Source organism: Schistocerca americana, chromosome 10 (assembly GCF_021461395.2).
Source record: "Schistocerca americana isolate TAMUIC-IGC-003095 chromosome 10, iqSchAmer2.1, whole genome shotgun sequence".
In the NCBI taxonomy this organism is placed as follows: Eukaryota; Metazoa; Arthropoda; class Insecta; order Orthoptera; family Acrididae; genus Schistocerca; species Schistocerca americana.
Genome location: NC_060128.1, coordinates 97,327,214 through 97,343,072, shown reverse-complemented (window position 1 = coordinate 97,343,072; position 15,859 = coordinate 97,327,214). Strand labels below are relative to the sequence as shown.

The 15,859-nt window shown below is 45.4% G+C and overlaps 1 protein-coding gene across 1 annotated transcript in view; it reads left to right on the top strand.

The window, feature by feature from the left end:
- The first annotated feature begins 3,655 nt into the window (after positions 1 to 3,655).
- Positions 3,656 to 15,859, top strand: part of LOC124552270 — an 81,090-nt gene continuing 68,886 nt past the window's right edge. The window contains exon 1 of the mRNA XM_047126549.1: positions 3,656 to 6,650. Coding sequence (XP_046982505.1) covers positions 3,656 to 6,650 — 2,995 coding nt within the window. The remainder of the gene's footprint in view (positions 6,651 to 15,859) is intronic.

Here is a 15,859-nt window from a genome sequence, read left to right as displayed (position 1 = left end):
AATAGACGAGGAGAAGCTTATTGACGAAGTTTTTAGAATCTTCTCAGAAGATTCAGTAGAATCCCTCGATGACTTTATATCCCATTCGCAACTGGGAAAGGAGGGCAGGCATGGTACTGCAGAACCAGATCGTTCAGACTTCCTTGTGAGTCTTCCAGTTGATGCACACTCTGGTATGGCAGACCTCACATCCAGCGTCCACCAATCTGTTCCAATGGATGTACAAGGGTCCCAAACTATACTGGAGTCTCAAAAGCAGTCCAGCGAATGGGACAAAACTGCAGCTTGCAGACCTTTGGGTTCGACTGTCAGCAAAGATGTAACACCTCAGCTCCAGACGAAAATGGCAGGGGATGACTCTGGAGACCTCCAACCCAATGTTGACCACCTTGTTTCACTCGACATAGTATCAAAGTCCCAAAATCTGTCCACTGAGCCAAGTTCATGTGGTAGCAGAAATATCGCATCTCAGTATCCAGTGAGACTGGAAGATGAAGTACAGTCCTCCAGCGTACAGGACTCAGAGATCAAGAACCCAGATGAGGAGCCACGTGTAGAAATTCTGACGGACGACGACATCGATCTGATTTACCAGTCGTCTGTTCTGGCGGACACGGTTGTACAGACGAGTGCTGATGAGCTGTTCGAGGAACTGTACGAAAGCCTCCATACCGAAGACGAGGCAGAATCTATAGATCAGTTGAATGAAAGCAGGGGGTCGCGAAGTGCACCCGTCAATGAGTCACTGCCTCAAGCCGTCACCTCCTCATCTGAGTGTGGTCCATCGCAGGCTGACTTGGAACTGACAGCACTAAATGAATTCTCTAATGATGACAATACATCCGCTTTACCCAATTTGCAAGAAGCACGCCTGAGAAGCACAGAAACTAAGGATGATACAGAAGAAAATAATACTGCACATGAGACAAGCAGTAATGAGGAGACGGAGATTGGACGACAACGTTTGGATGCATTTATAACGACACCTGTAGAGGACCAAAATGGTGAACATCATAAGCAAATTACTGTACTGGCCCCTGTCTCTAAGCCGAATGGGGAATCGCAACCACAACCATCACCTCCGTTCAACGTCGAATGTGGTGATGAGAGCAACCTTTCAGCTCCCACCGTTTCTTCTACTGAGTCAAACAACTCACAACGAGAATTCAGCCCCGGAAAACTAACTGCAGTTCAAACTTTTAAAGATGCTTGTGAAATGACTGACGAAAAATTCAGCAGTGAACGACATGAAGAAAATTCTGAGAGCTGCGAGCTAGAAGCATTGGGGGATAAACTGTCCATTTCCAGTGATCAGAGTGAGCACATGAATGACTCCTGTAAGGATGATAGGACGATGGGAAGCGAACTGAAGTTTCATTACACTGTTAGCACGCAGGCAGATGTTCAAGGAAGCGAAGAAGATAATGAAGTAGAAGCATCTGGGTTACTGGGTACAGCAGAAAAAGTCGATGTAGTACTTAGTGCATCAGTATCAGACACATTTGAGCCATCTACTGAGATGGCGAGAGAAGAAAGTTACTTAAATAGTCAACAAAATGGTCCTCGTAGTCAGGGCTACGAATTCAGTCCCAACTTCGCGTATGCTGGAGCAGAAAATAAGTCATCACAACCTGAAGACAAAGACCTATACTGTAAGGATACATTGGGGCTTGCTGATGAATCGGCCTCCAGTGGAGAAATCGGAAATAATGAGGCCGCCTCAAAAGTTGTAGAAGAGGTGCCAGAGTGCTATAGTCACGAGAAGATCGAGAGCTCTGGAGAAATGGTAACGGATAAAGAAATGGCTACTGCAGGTTCTGTGGGCGAAACTACAAAATCAGAAGCCTCGCCAATAACTACTGATGTTGTTCGAGAAACAGGTGGAGAACAACCTCTTGTTGGAAACATGAACGAAGAAAATGTGGGTCGTGATGCGGACTTAAACATGTCTCCAGGAACTGCAACGTGTGCATATCCAGTAGCTGAAGTTCCAAAAGACTACGTGGTCGAACGAAAGGCGGGAGAAGAAAGTGAGCAAGCGGCACCTGGAAGATCAGATGATGTGCGTCTAGCAGTCGTGCACGTGGAAAGGCATAGTGAAGAATCGACATATACTGAATCGGTTTCTAAAGCAACGATTGATGACGAAACGACAATGATCGAATTATCATCTGTCCAGGCTACGAATACAACCAATAATAGGATTGCAGACGAAGTGGAAGCACGCAGCGGTATAATGGAGCGACCTGAATCGCCATCTGATCAGATTATTCAGACAAGTGATACAAATGTTGGCGATACTATCGCAGAACAACAGCACGAAGAAGCGACATCAGATGACACTCAGACTGCTCAGGTCCCAACGTCTGATGTATTGATGGATGAGCTCGTAACAGAAAGTCTCAGCGAAGGAATTACACACGCTGAAACATTGTCCAGTGGAGGTGCCCATCCTTTCATTGCACACCCTATCAGCTCTTCCTTCAACAACGATTCTCTTGTACTACCTTCCAAACTTGAGACACAGAATGGGGTGTACAGCAATGCCTCGCATGGAAATAACGAAATGTGTGGAGTGTTAATCGATTTTGGTTTTAATACCAGTGAGAGCCAAGAGAATTCCTTATGTCAGAGTCAAAACTACGGGCCCAAAGACTCGTCTGAAAATAGCATCCCTTTTCTGGTAAGTGAAGGAAATGAGAGCAATACTAGCGGAGGTGCGTCCGATGACATCCTGAACTCCACATTACCTGCAGGAAGCTTGATGCAGCCCGGCACTAACTTCATCGATAGCCAGTTCGACTGTTTTCTAGCTGAAAAAGTGGTGGAACATTCAGGAACCAACGAAGATCTGCAACTGTCAAGACGAGATGATAAACTAATGACATGTTCTGAATCAGTTGCACCAGAGGCCCCGCATGTTGATGACACAAAAACAGATGTTATTGGTGGAATTCCTGACAATGGCGAAGACAAAGAACGTTCCACTAAACAAAGTGTTGAACTTACTGGAAGCTATAATGGTTCCTCTGAAATTTCTGCAGAAAGAGAGCAGCCTCTGATATTGGCACGTGGTTCTCAGGAGGCAAAGTTAGAGGAATATAAAATACACACTGGGGAATCAGAAGTAACGACTGATATGGATCAACAGCATGATAGCATGTTAAAACAGAACGTTATACCAGCTCTTGAGCAACGGGGCAACGCTGAAGATGTTAATCCACATAAAGTACCTCCAGTTCTACAAACTGAAGAGAAAGAAGAAACCGAAAGTAAGCAAGTCCAGGTTTCCAGAGACACTCAATACTCGTCTCAGAAAGATATAGGCGTGAATGAATTGGCCAGTGAAGAAGTAAATGATCAACAGGAGGGCGAGAAACAGACAACAAAAAAAGAATTGGCTCAGAAGGAAATAGATGAAAAAGAGGTAGTGGAAGAGGAGACCACAGCCGATTTAACGGCTGAAACAGGAATAGAGAATGTAAATATGGAAGAGCAAAAAGTAATTGTCAATGAGAAACAGATGGGAAATATAGAAATTGAGGTAGTAGAAAAGGCTGAGGAATGTAAGGAGACAGAGCAATCGGATATGGAAGAGTCAGAAAATAGAAACAATAATTCTAAGGGAATATATGAGACCACAGAAAAAGATCTAATGGAGAAAGGGAAAATAGTGACTGAGAATGACAAGAAGGAAGGTGAGGAATATAAGAAAATGGTGACAGAAAAGGTAGAAGAATTAGAAAACGGGAAGAAAAATTCTAAAGGAGAGAATGAGATAAAAGGGGAAGAAATAGTAGGAGAGAATGAATTTAAAGGGAAAGAAAGACTGACATGTGAGGGAGATAAGTTTGTGACAAAAGAGGTGGAGCAGGCAGAAAATGAGAACAAGAATTCTAAAGATGACAATGATATTAGAGAAGTAAAGAGAGTGAAAAGTGAGAAAGAGGAGAAGGGGAAGGAGTGGGTGACAAGTGAAGAAAATAAGCTTGTGATTGAAGAGATGGAAGAGGTGGAAATTGAGGAGAATCAGTCTGAAGAACAGAATGAACTCAGAGAGGGACTGGAAGAAGACATAGAGAGAAAAGGTGAAGAGTGGATGGCAGGCAAGGAAGATAAACTGGTGATGAAAGAGCTCAAAGAGAATGAGAGAAAATCTGAGCAAGCTAATGAGACAGCTGTAAAGGAGAAAGATGGGGAAGGTGCAGTTTCTGGTGATAATCCACAGTTACCTGATTCGATCGATTCCCAGCCTACACCTAAACCATTGCTTCTTGCAGACGAGGATGATGCAGAGTTCCACCTGTGGCCGTCAGATGTCCCTCTGGGTCCACCATCAGGTAGGAGTGGCGTCTGCAGTCCTGTCAACGCGTTTGACGACTCATTGGTTGACTTTGACTCGGTTATTTCCGCCCCCAGCCTAGAGGAAGCCCTGCGCCAGTTTGAGGATGGACTGGAGCGGGCACGTCTCCAAAACGAACGGGCAGCCCAGGAGAACTCCGACAGCGCATTGGGTCAGTACGACAACACTGGTAGTGCTGCAGGAAGAGCTTCATCGGAGGACGCAAATGACTACCAGTCGACACCCGAAGGGCAGTACAACTCAGGCGAGGAACAGAGAGCTGCTGATACTGGTGACTCTGGCTACATGAGCACAGACGACTTACACAATTCACTGCACCGCAGCCCTGACGTAAGCAGCATCAGTGGTGTTCCAAGAAACAAATCGTCTCCACCACATAGTGGGGTCAAATCCGACCTGCCAGGGAGGTGCAAACCCTTTCAGAAGTTCACCAGCGACGACAAGGGACACACTGGAGAAAGTGGCTTCATGGGGCCAGCTGAGAGGGAAATCTGGGGCTATCAGGACGACAGCGATGATGAGTCAGAGTGGAGAGAGGGTGAGAGTACGCCTGTTAGGTACTACCCCAGGGTGCTGTCACCGGGACCACCTCCGATGGTACCAATTGCTGAGGAGGGAGAAGATGGAGGACACGATGGGAATAAGACAGTGGTTCCTGCCACCGGAGGACCATCTGCTGTGAAAGCTGAAGGCTTGCAAGAGGAGAAGAAAGCGAGTCCATCCATCACCCATGCATCGAAGTCCACTTTCTCATCCTCAAACAAAAGCCCAGACTCGTTTGACGATTCGGATAACAAGAGTTCTGACAATGCGTCACTAGCTGACAATGAGAGGTCAGCTACTCCCAGTGACGATTCTCGTGATATGTCGCCGCAGGGGTGTCGAGGTACTGGTGAAGGTGATCCGTGTGCCACGAGTCCCCCAGAAAAAGGTATTTCCAGTGTTGGCAACTCTGCTGTAGAGTCAGTGAGAAGTCATCTCGAAAGGGAATTAAGCGTTCCTATAATAGTCATAGAGGACGCGGATCTCGTAGACAATCTGTATACAGCGTTCCCACCACAGATAGACCGACAGGTCTTCAGCGATTCAGAGGTGTCCGGTGAGACCCAAGTTAAAACTCGACCACGCAGAAGGAGGCTTATTTACTACGACGACACTGACTTAGACGTGACGAAGGCTGTGGCTGCGAGTGACGCATCTGGAAGGCCTCGACCTGAGTCACGGACAAAGACATCTGGCAGGAAGCACGGGATGAGGTCCAGAGAGTACAAGAGTGGCGTTAGCAGCGACGAGAGCCCCTCTAACAGCCAAGTGCTGCTGGACACTGATGGCGACGTGTCATCGAGCATTCTGTCAGAGTGTGCTGATGGGACGTCTCGTTCTAATGAGAAATTCAGTGTGACGACTTCTGGCGATGGGAACTGCAATCTGGAGTCTGTCATGTTGGCCAGTTCCAAAGGTATAGACAATGAAGCTCCTGCAAACGTTTCCAATGATGAAATTGCTACTTCTGGGAATGATATACATGAAAGTTTAATTCCTGTACAAGATATTGTAATACAAAATAATTCGCTAGTAACTGATAGCAATCAGTATCCAGACACTGACGTTGGGGGAAGCCAGAGTTGTGTACATACAGAGGGCAAAGAAGCTGTTAAGGCTGATACATCAGATGCATCCATTCCAGGTGATGTACCTGTGAAAGATGAAGATACTACCCCCATGGTTAGAACTAGCAATGTCACCATTTGTGTCATTGGTGCCACTCCGACACCAGATATTTTGGACATCAATGGGGAAGCAGAAGTTCGAGCACCACAGGATAATGAGGTCACCATTCCAGATGCCATGGACGTCGATGAGAGTATGGAAAACGCCACTGAGTCTGAACCTGCACTAAAAATGATGTATATGAATGAAGGAGAACTGGTACCAATATCTGAAGTCAAGGAAATGCCAGAATCGACAGATGGAGTTTTCACTGGAGGAGGTCAGCACCCAGCAGAGTCAGCTGGTACGGAACCACCAGCTGACAACAGCAGTGTAGCCAGCTGCCTCGCTGCTGTCCCGGTACCCAGCAGGGTACCTCCATCGGCGGCACAGAAGAGGGTGACCCATTGGAAGCAACTGTGGGACGTGCGCTGCAGCTTCCAGAAGAAGAGGGATCGGGATGGCGGAGTCCGGAGGAAGAGGAAGTCCCCGTCTATTCGCATCCCAGGCATCGTCAGCAGGTGGAGGAAGAGCTTTGAGGCCTCGGCTGGATCAGCCTCTTCAGCAGCCATTTCAGGTGAGGAGTTTGACATCGTTTCTTTTGTCTAATGGTCACCAGTCTTCTGAATGGTCTGATGCGACTCGCCACAACGATTTCCTCTCTGGCTCCCAATTTTCAAGACTTTTTTTTCTGTTACAAGGTCGTCCATGAGCCTTTTGCACAAATTTTCAATTGTTTTTAACCATCTTCCCAATGAACTAGATACTTGAAACTTTCATCATAGATCACAACTGGTTGACGAAGCAATATTAACCCTTTTTTTATGTGAGGTCCGCCAGTTATGCAAAACATCGTTTTTCTCAATACCCAAACATGTTTCGGTACCACTGTGCCATCATCAGTGGTGCTGAAACGTGTTTGGGTACTGAGAAAATCGGTGTTTTGCATAACTGGCGGACCTCACATCCAAAAAATTTTTAACTGCAAACACGCCCAATACAAGGAGCTGCAAACAAAAAAGATTAATATTAATCCTTTTTCTTCTCAGGTGTCTGGCGGAGGGTACTTTGTTTGACACTTGTTTGACACTTCCCTCTTCAACATAGCTCATAACTGGATGGCAATACAATATTAACCAGCCTCCTTGTCTGGTGTGTGGCGGAGGTTACTGTGTGTACCACTGCCAATACCCCATTTTTTCGTGTTCCAGTCAGAGTGGTTCAGGGGAAGAACGATTGGTGGTAAGCTTCCATGTGAGCTCGAATTCTTACCTTCACGGACTTTTTGCAAGATACGCCTAGGAGGAAGCAATTTATTGATTGGCGACTCCATGGCGTGTTGTCTGCACCAAGACCAAATAGTGGATAGAATTGGAATGAAAATCAGCGTTGGCCGTATTTTGTTGTTTTATTGTCAGCAAAATCGATTTTCGGTCACTTAGTGACTATCCTCAATTCTGTAATACACAATTAAAATTGGTAGGCACAGGTATCAAGCTATGAGTTTACGTGATCGCTCTAAGCTTGTGGTTATAGCTTGATACCAGTGCCTGTCAATTTTAACTGTATATTACAGCACTGAGGATGGTCACTAAGTGACCGAAAATCGATTTTATTGACAATAAAACAACAAAATACGGCCAACGCTGATTTTCCTTCCAATTCTAAGCAATTTATTGTTTGACTCATATCAAGAGAAACTAAAGTAAACTTGAAATTTAGCACATGCCTCTGTTTTAACCTCGTCGGAATGTTTGGAATCGATTGAAAACTTATACTCAACCAATAATAAAACGCAGAAACTTACAATGTGAATAAAAATTAATTTTTAATATACCATTTTTCTAAATTGGCCTAAGGATACGAAATAATTTTTCCTGGCCCCATACGCATTCCTAAACCCATACAGAAGAGACCTTTTGCTTGTTAATTTTTAATAGCTATCAAAAAACTTGTAAGATTTATAACGAAAAACGTGGGTGTCATGCAATATATAACTGATGCCGAATAATTAACCTCCTTACCAACGGCTGCGATCATCGGACCTTAGACTTACACACTACTTAATCTAACTTAAACTAACTCTCGCTAAGGACAACACACACACCCATGCCCCAGGGAGGACTCGAACCTCCGACGGTGGGAGCCGCGCGAACCGAGGCAAGACGGCGCACACCGCTCGGCTACCCCGCACGGCCGTTATAAATGTTACAACTATTTTCATAGCTATTTTTTGTTTTTTGTTCGTCAGTCTACTGACTGGTTTGATGCGGCCCGCCACGAATTCCTTTCCTGTGCTAACCTCTTCATCTCAGAGTAGCACTTGCAACCTACGTCGTCAATTATTTGCTTTACGTATTCCAATCTCTGTCTTCCTCTACAGTTTTTGCCCTCTACAGCTCCCTCCAGTACCATGGAAGTCATTCCCTCATGTCTTAGCAGATGTCCTATCATCCTGTCCTTTCTCCTTATCAGTGTTTTCCACATATTTCTTTCCTCTCCGATTCTGCATAGAACCTCCTCATTCCTTACCTTATCAGTCCACCTAATTTTCAACATTCGTCTATAGCACCACGTCTCAAATGCTTCGATTCTCTTCTGTTCCGGTTTTTCCACAGTCCAGGTTTCACTACCATACAATGCTGTACTCCAGACGTACATCCTCAGAAATTTCTTCCTCAAATTTAGTGTCCAACAAATACGAACTATGCCACGCATAAGAAATTCAATAAAAGGAAATTCCGTGGTAACCAGTTCACAAGCAAAGCAAGCCACACTGTAGAAAGTAACCCGTGTATCAGTTCTTCAGGGAAGAAACTCCCACATGGCACGCCTCCTGGTGATTCAAATTTTTGTGTTAACTATGACGCTGTTTGTAGTGTATTTATTGTTGTTGATGTGGGCATCTTCTCTTCTTTGATAAGACAGATGGCGAAATGTAAACAATGTGATGGTATAGGCTGTCTGGAAATAACTGAACAACAAAGTAGCAGGAAGAGTTCAGCAACAAAATTAGTTGTTCTGTGTAGATCCTGGAATAAATCTACCTCGAAAATGACTTCTAACATTGTACATAATTCAAATGATGTGAATTTGAAGTTAGTGTATGCAGTGCGTGCAAGAGGAAAAGGTAGAAAGGCTGTGGTTTGATGGACCTTATTCCTCCTTCCTGTAGGTTCATAAAAACACTTTTAGGTGCCTTGATGGTTGTGTCTAAAGCATCTGTGAAACGTGCAGTAGAAGAAACTGTAAATATTGTTGCATTGGATGGGACATGGCGGCGTCGAGCACATAGTTTTTTGAATGGTGTTGTAAGTGCTACTGGTAGAAGCCGACCTCGGGGAAGATCAGTTTGGATTCCGTAGAAATACTGGAACACGTGAGGCAATACTGACCTTACGACTTATCTTAGAAGAAAGATTAAGGAAAGGCAAAGCTACGTTTCTAGCATTTGTAGACTTAGAGAAAGCTTTTGACAATGTTGACTGGAATACTCTCTTTCAATTCTGAAGGTGGCAGGGGTAAAATACAGGGAGCGAAAGGCTATTTACAATTTGTACAGAAACCAGACGGCAGTTATAATAGTCGAGGGACACGAAAGAGAAGCAATTGTTGGGAAGGGAGTAAGACAGGGTTGTAACCTCCCCCCGATGTTATTCAATCTGTATATTGAGCAAGCAGTAAAGGAAACAAAAGAAAAATACGGAGTAGGTATTAAGATCCATGGAGAAGAAATAAAACCTTTGAGGTTCGCCGATGACATTGTAATTCTGTCAGAGACAGCTAAGGACTTGGAAGAGCAGTTGAATGGCATGGACAGTGTCTTGAACGGAGGATATAAGATGAACATCAACAAAAGCAAAACAAGGATAATGGAATGTAGTCGAATTATGTCGGGTGATGCTGAGGGAATTAGATTAGGAAATGAGACACTTAAAGTAGTAAAGGAGTTTTGCTATTTGGGGAGCAAAATAACTGATGATGGTCGAAGTAGAGAGGATATAAAATGTAGACTGGCAATGGCAAGGAAAGCGTTTCTTAAGAAGAGAAATTTGTTAACATCGAGTGTAGATTTAAGTGTCAGGAAGTCATTTCTGAAAGTATTCGTATGGAGTGTAGCCATGTATGGAAGTGAAACATGGACGATAAATAGTTTGGACAAGAAGAGAATAGAAGCTTTCGAAATGTGGTGCTACAGAAGAATGCTGAAGATTAGATGGGTAGATCACATAACTAATGAGGAAGTATTGAACAGGAAAGGGGAGAAGAGAAGTTTGTGGCACAACTTGACTAGAAGAAGGGATCGGTTGGTAGGACATGTTCTGAGGCATCAAGGGATCACCAATTTAGTATTGGAGGGCAGCGTGGAGGGTAAAAATCGTAGAGGGAGACCAAGAGATGAATACCCTAAGCAGATTCAGAAGGATGTAGGTTGCAGTAGGTTCTGGGAGATGAAGAGGCTTGCACAGAATAGAGTAGCATGGAGAGCTGCATCAAACCAGTCTCAGGACTGAAGACCACAACAACAACAACAACAACAGAGATTTTAGTCATCAGTAACATATACTCCTTCGTCTGCCAACGACAAGTAACTTTTGGATTCCACGACTGTAGAAATCACGTGGTTTTGAGATTAAGAACTTATTGAGCCCTGTTCGGAGCGCATTTTCAAAAGGTTCAAATGGATCTGAGCACTATGGGACTTAACATCTGAGGTCATCAGTCCGCTAGAACTTAGAACTACTTAAACCTAACTAACCTAAGGACAGCACACACACCCATGCCCGAGGCAGGATTCGAACCTGCGACCGTAGCGGTCGCACGGTTCCAGACTGAAGCGCCAGAGCATTTTCACCCTAAAGGTTCGATTGAAGGCTGAAAAGACGAAGATGTGAGGGCGCAATCTCTGGTGAATAAGTTGGATGCGGAATGACTTCCAAACCAACTCCTGTGCAGAGTTTCTTGTCAGTCTAGCAGAATGCGGGCGAGGATTATCGTGGTGCAGCATCACTTCACGCAGCCCTCCTGGTCGTTGTTCTCGGATTGCGTCCGCAAGAGGTCACAGTTGTTGACAGTAAATGTCAGCAGTAAAGTTACACCTCGGGGAAGCAATCCGTAGTACGCCACACCGTCGCTGTTGCCCCAGATGCATAACATTATGCTTTGTGGATACGCACAGGTCTTTGTACAGGGAGTTGCTGTTTCGTCTGGGCTCAACCATTCCTTTCTTTTCTTTATGTTAGCACACAGACACCACCTCTCGTCACCAGTACCGATACAGGATGGGAATAGTCTGTGTTGTTCACGAAATTGCTGAGGACGAAGCAGAGAGGTACGTATGGCCACCCACTGATTTCTGAGACTTTGGCTTAGAGCAGGCAATACCAGTACAACCGATTTTCGAACCTCCCCCATTGCATGCAAATGTTGCTCGACCGTGGAATGATCACAGTTCATCACATTTGCCAGTTCTCTACTACAATGACGTGGATGATTGTGGGTTAATGCGTTTAAACGATCTTCATCAAACCCCGAACGTCTTCCTGAACGTGGAGAGTCACTAACGTCAGAACTATCCCTGCTTAAAACGAGAAAACCATTTTTTTGCGAAACAAGGTGGAAAATTTTCTCGCTGCTTCTGCTGCTGTCACCCCTGTGTTAAGCTCAAACAGAAAAATGTGTGGCAAAGGTTTCGATTTCTTCACTTGGCAGTCCATTTTCTAGCGTCCATAGCTCCACTTTCTGTCTTCAAACGACAAAATGGCAATATGTAAACTGAAATAGCAACAGTGAACTAAAAATAAAAAATGACAATCGATAAATAAACCTTAGCAACTCAAATACCATCTTGCAATACAAAAATTTATCCACCAACATGATAATTGAGTGTATAGAATGCAAGTGATAATGTGACATGAGGAGGCTGACACAGGAAAACAGGAAAGGAATTCGAGACGGGCGCATCAAATCAACACTCCCCCCGCCCCCCCCCCCCCCCCCCCCCGCACACACACACACATAAACACGTACAATTAGATACATGAAACTGCCACTTATGAACAACATCGATATGGACGACATGTTGGTTGTTGTTGTTGTTGTCTTCAGTCCTGAGACTGGTTTGATGCAGCTCTCCATGCTACTCTATCCTGTGCAAGCTTCTTCATCTCCCAGTACCTACTGCAACCTACATCCTTCTGAATCTGCTTAGTCTATTCGTCTCTTGGTCTCCCTCTACAATTTTTACCCTCCACGCTGCCCTCCAATATTAAATTGGTGATCCTTTGATGCCTCAGAACATATCCTACCAACCGATACCTTCTTCTGGTCAAGTTGTTCCACAAACTTCTCTTCTCCCCAATCATTTTCAATAGTTCCTCATTAGTTATGTGATCTACCCATCTAATCTTCAGCATTCTTCTGTAGGACCACATTTCGAAACCTTCTATTCTCTTCTTGTCCAAACTACACTCCTGGAAATGGAAAAAAGAACACATTGACACCGGTGTGTCAGACCCACCATACTTGCTCCGGACACTGCGAGAGGGCTGTACAAGCAATGATCACACGCACGGCATAGCGGACACACCAGGAACCGCGGTGTTGGCCGTCGAATGGCGCTAGCTGCGCAGCATTTGTGCACCGCCGCCGTCAGTGTCAGCCAGTTTGCCGTGGCATACGGAGCTCCATCGCAGTCTTTAACACTGGTAGCATGCCGCGACAGCGTGGACGTGAACCGTATGTGCAGTTGACGGACTTTGAGCGAGGGCGTATAGTGGGCATGCGGGAGGCCGGGTGGACGTACCGCCGAATTGCTCAACACGTGGGGCCTGAGGTCTCCACAGTACATCGATGTTGTCGCCAGTGGTCGGCGGAAGGTGCACGTGCCCGTCGACCTGGGACCGGACCGCAGCGACGCACGGATGCACGCCAAGACCGTAAGATCCTACGCAGTGCCGTAGGGGACCGCACCGCCACTTCCCAGCAAATTAGGGACACTGTTGCTCCTGGGGTATCGGCGAGGACCATTCGCAACCGTCTCCATGAAGCTGGGCTACGGTCCCGCACACCGTTAGGCCGTCTTCCGCTCACGCCCCAACATCTTGCAGCCCGCCTCCAGTGGTGTCGCGACAGGCGTGAATGGAGGGACGAATGGAGACGTGTCGTCTTCAGCGATGAGAGTCGCTTCTGCCTTGGTGCCAATGATGGTCGTATGCGTGTTTGGCGCCGTGAAGGTGAGCGCTACAATCAGGACTGCATACGACCGAGGCACACAGGGCCAACACCCGGCATCATGGTGTGCTGAGCGATCTCCTACACTGGCCGTACACCACTGGTGATCGTCGAGGCGACACTGAATAGTGCACGGTACATCCAAACCGTCATCGAACCCATCGTTCTACCATTCCTAGACCGGCAAGGGAACTTGCTGTTCCAACAGGACAATGCACGTCCGCATGTATCCCGTGCCACCCAACGTGCTCTAGAAGGTGTAAGTCAACTACCCTGGCCAGCAAGATCTCCGGATCTGTCCCCCATTGAGCATGTTTGGGACTGGATGAAGCGTCGTCTCATGCGGTCTGCACGTCCAGCACGAACGCTGGTCCAACTGAGGCGCCAGGTGGAAATGGCATGGCAAGCCGTTCCACAGGACTACATCCAGCATCTCTACGAGCGTCTCCATGGGAGAATAGCAGCCTGCATTGCTGCAAAAGGTGGATATACACTGTACTAGTGCCGACATTGTGCATGCTCTGTTGCCTGTGTCTATGTGCCTGTGGTTCTGTCAGTGTGATCATGTGATGTATCTGACCCCAGGAATGTGTCAATAAAGTTGCCCCTTCCTGGGACAATGAATTCACGGTGTTCTTATTTCAATTTCCAGGAGTGTATTTATCGTCCATGTTTCACTTCCATACATGGCTACACTCCATACAAATACTTTCAGAATTGACTTCCTGACACTTAAATCTATACTCGATGTTAACAAATTTCTCGTCTTCAGAAATGCTTTCCTTGCCATTGCCAGTCTACATTTTATATCCTCTTTACTTCGACCATCATCAGTTATTTTCCTCCCCAAATAGCAAAACTCCTTTACTACTTTAAGTGTCTCATTTCCTAATCTAATTCCCTCAGCATCACCCGACTTAATTCGACTACATTCCATTATCCTCGTTTTGCTTTTGTTGATGTTCATCTTATATCCTCCTTTCAAGACGGTATCCATTCCGTTCAACTGCTCTTCCAAGTCCTTTGCTCTCTCTGACAGAATTACAATGTCATCGGCGAATCTCAAACTTTTTACTTCTTCTCCATGGATTTTAATACCTACTCCGAATTTTTCTTTTGTTTCCTTTACTGCTTGCTCAATATACAGATTGAATAACATCGGGGAGAGGCTACAACCCTGTCTCACTCCTTTCCCAACCACTGCTTCCCTTTCATGCCCCTCGACTCTTATAACTGCCATCTGGTTTCTGTACAAATTGTAAATAGCCTTTCGCTCCCTGTATTTTACCCCTGCCACCTTCAGAATTTGAAAGAGAGTATTCCAGTCAACACTGTAAAAACCTTTCTCTAAGTCTACAAATGCTAGAAACGTAGGTTTCCCTTTCCTTAATCTTTCTTCTAAGATAAGTCGTAAGGTCAGTATTGCCTCACGTGTTCCAGTAGTTCTACGGAATCCAAACTGATCTTCCCCGAGGTCGGCTTCTACTAGTTTTTCCATTCGTCTGTAAAGAATTCGTGTTAGTATTTTGCAGCTATGGCTTATTAAACTGACTGTTCGGTAATTTTCACATCTGTCAACACCTGCTTTCTTTGGGATTGGAATTATTATATTCTTCTTGAAGTCTGAGGGTATTTCGCCTGTTTCATACATCTTGCTCACCAGATGGTAGAGTTTTGTCAGGACCGGCTCTCCCAAGGCCGTCAGTAGTTCCAATGGAATGTTGTCTACTCCGGGGGCCTTGTTTCGACTCAGGTCTTTCAGTGCTCTGTCAAACTCTTCACGCAGTATCGTATCTCCCATTTCATCTTCATCTACATCCTCTTCCATTTCCATAATATTGTCCTGAAGTACATCGCCCTTGTATAGACCCTCTATATACTCCTTCCACCTTTCTGCTTTCCCTTCTTTGCTTAGAACTGGGTTTCCATCTGAGCTGGACGACATAGTAATAAGAATCCCTGGTGTGGAGAAACAGCTGATAGATTTGAAATGAAATAAATCACCGGGTCCGGATGGAATCCCAGTTAGAATTTACAAAGAGTACTCTACTGCGTTGGCCCATCACCTAGCTTGCATTTACCGCGAATCTCTCACCCAGCAGAAAGTCCCAAGCGACTGGAAGAAGGCATAGGTGACTCCAGCATATACGAAGAGTAAAAATTACAGGCCAGCTTCTGTTCGCTGCAGAATTCTTGAACTTATTCTCAGTTCGAATATAATGAATTTTCTTGAGACTGAGAAGCTTATGTCCACGAATCAGCATTGTTTTAGAAAGCATCGCATCGCCCGTGCGAAAACTCAGTTTGCCCTTTTCTCACATGATATACTGCGAACTACGGACGAAGGGCAACAGGCAGATTCCATATTTACAGATTTCCGGAAAGCATTTGACACGATGCCCCATAGCAGGCAGCTAAAAAAGGTACAAGCATATGGAATAAGTTCACAGATATGTGAGTGGCTCGGAAGACTTCTTAAACAATAGAACCCAGTATGTTGTCCTGACGGAAGGTTGTCGTCAGAAGTGCCCCAGGAAAGTGTGATAGGACCGC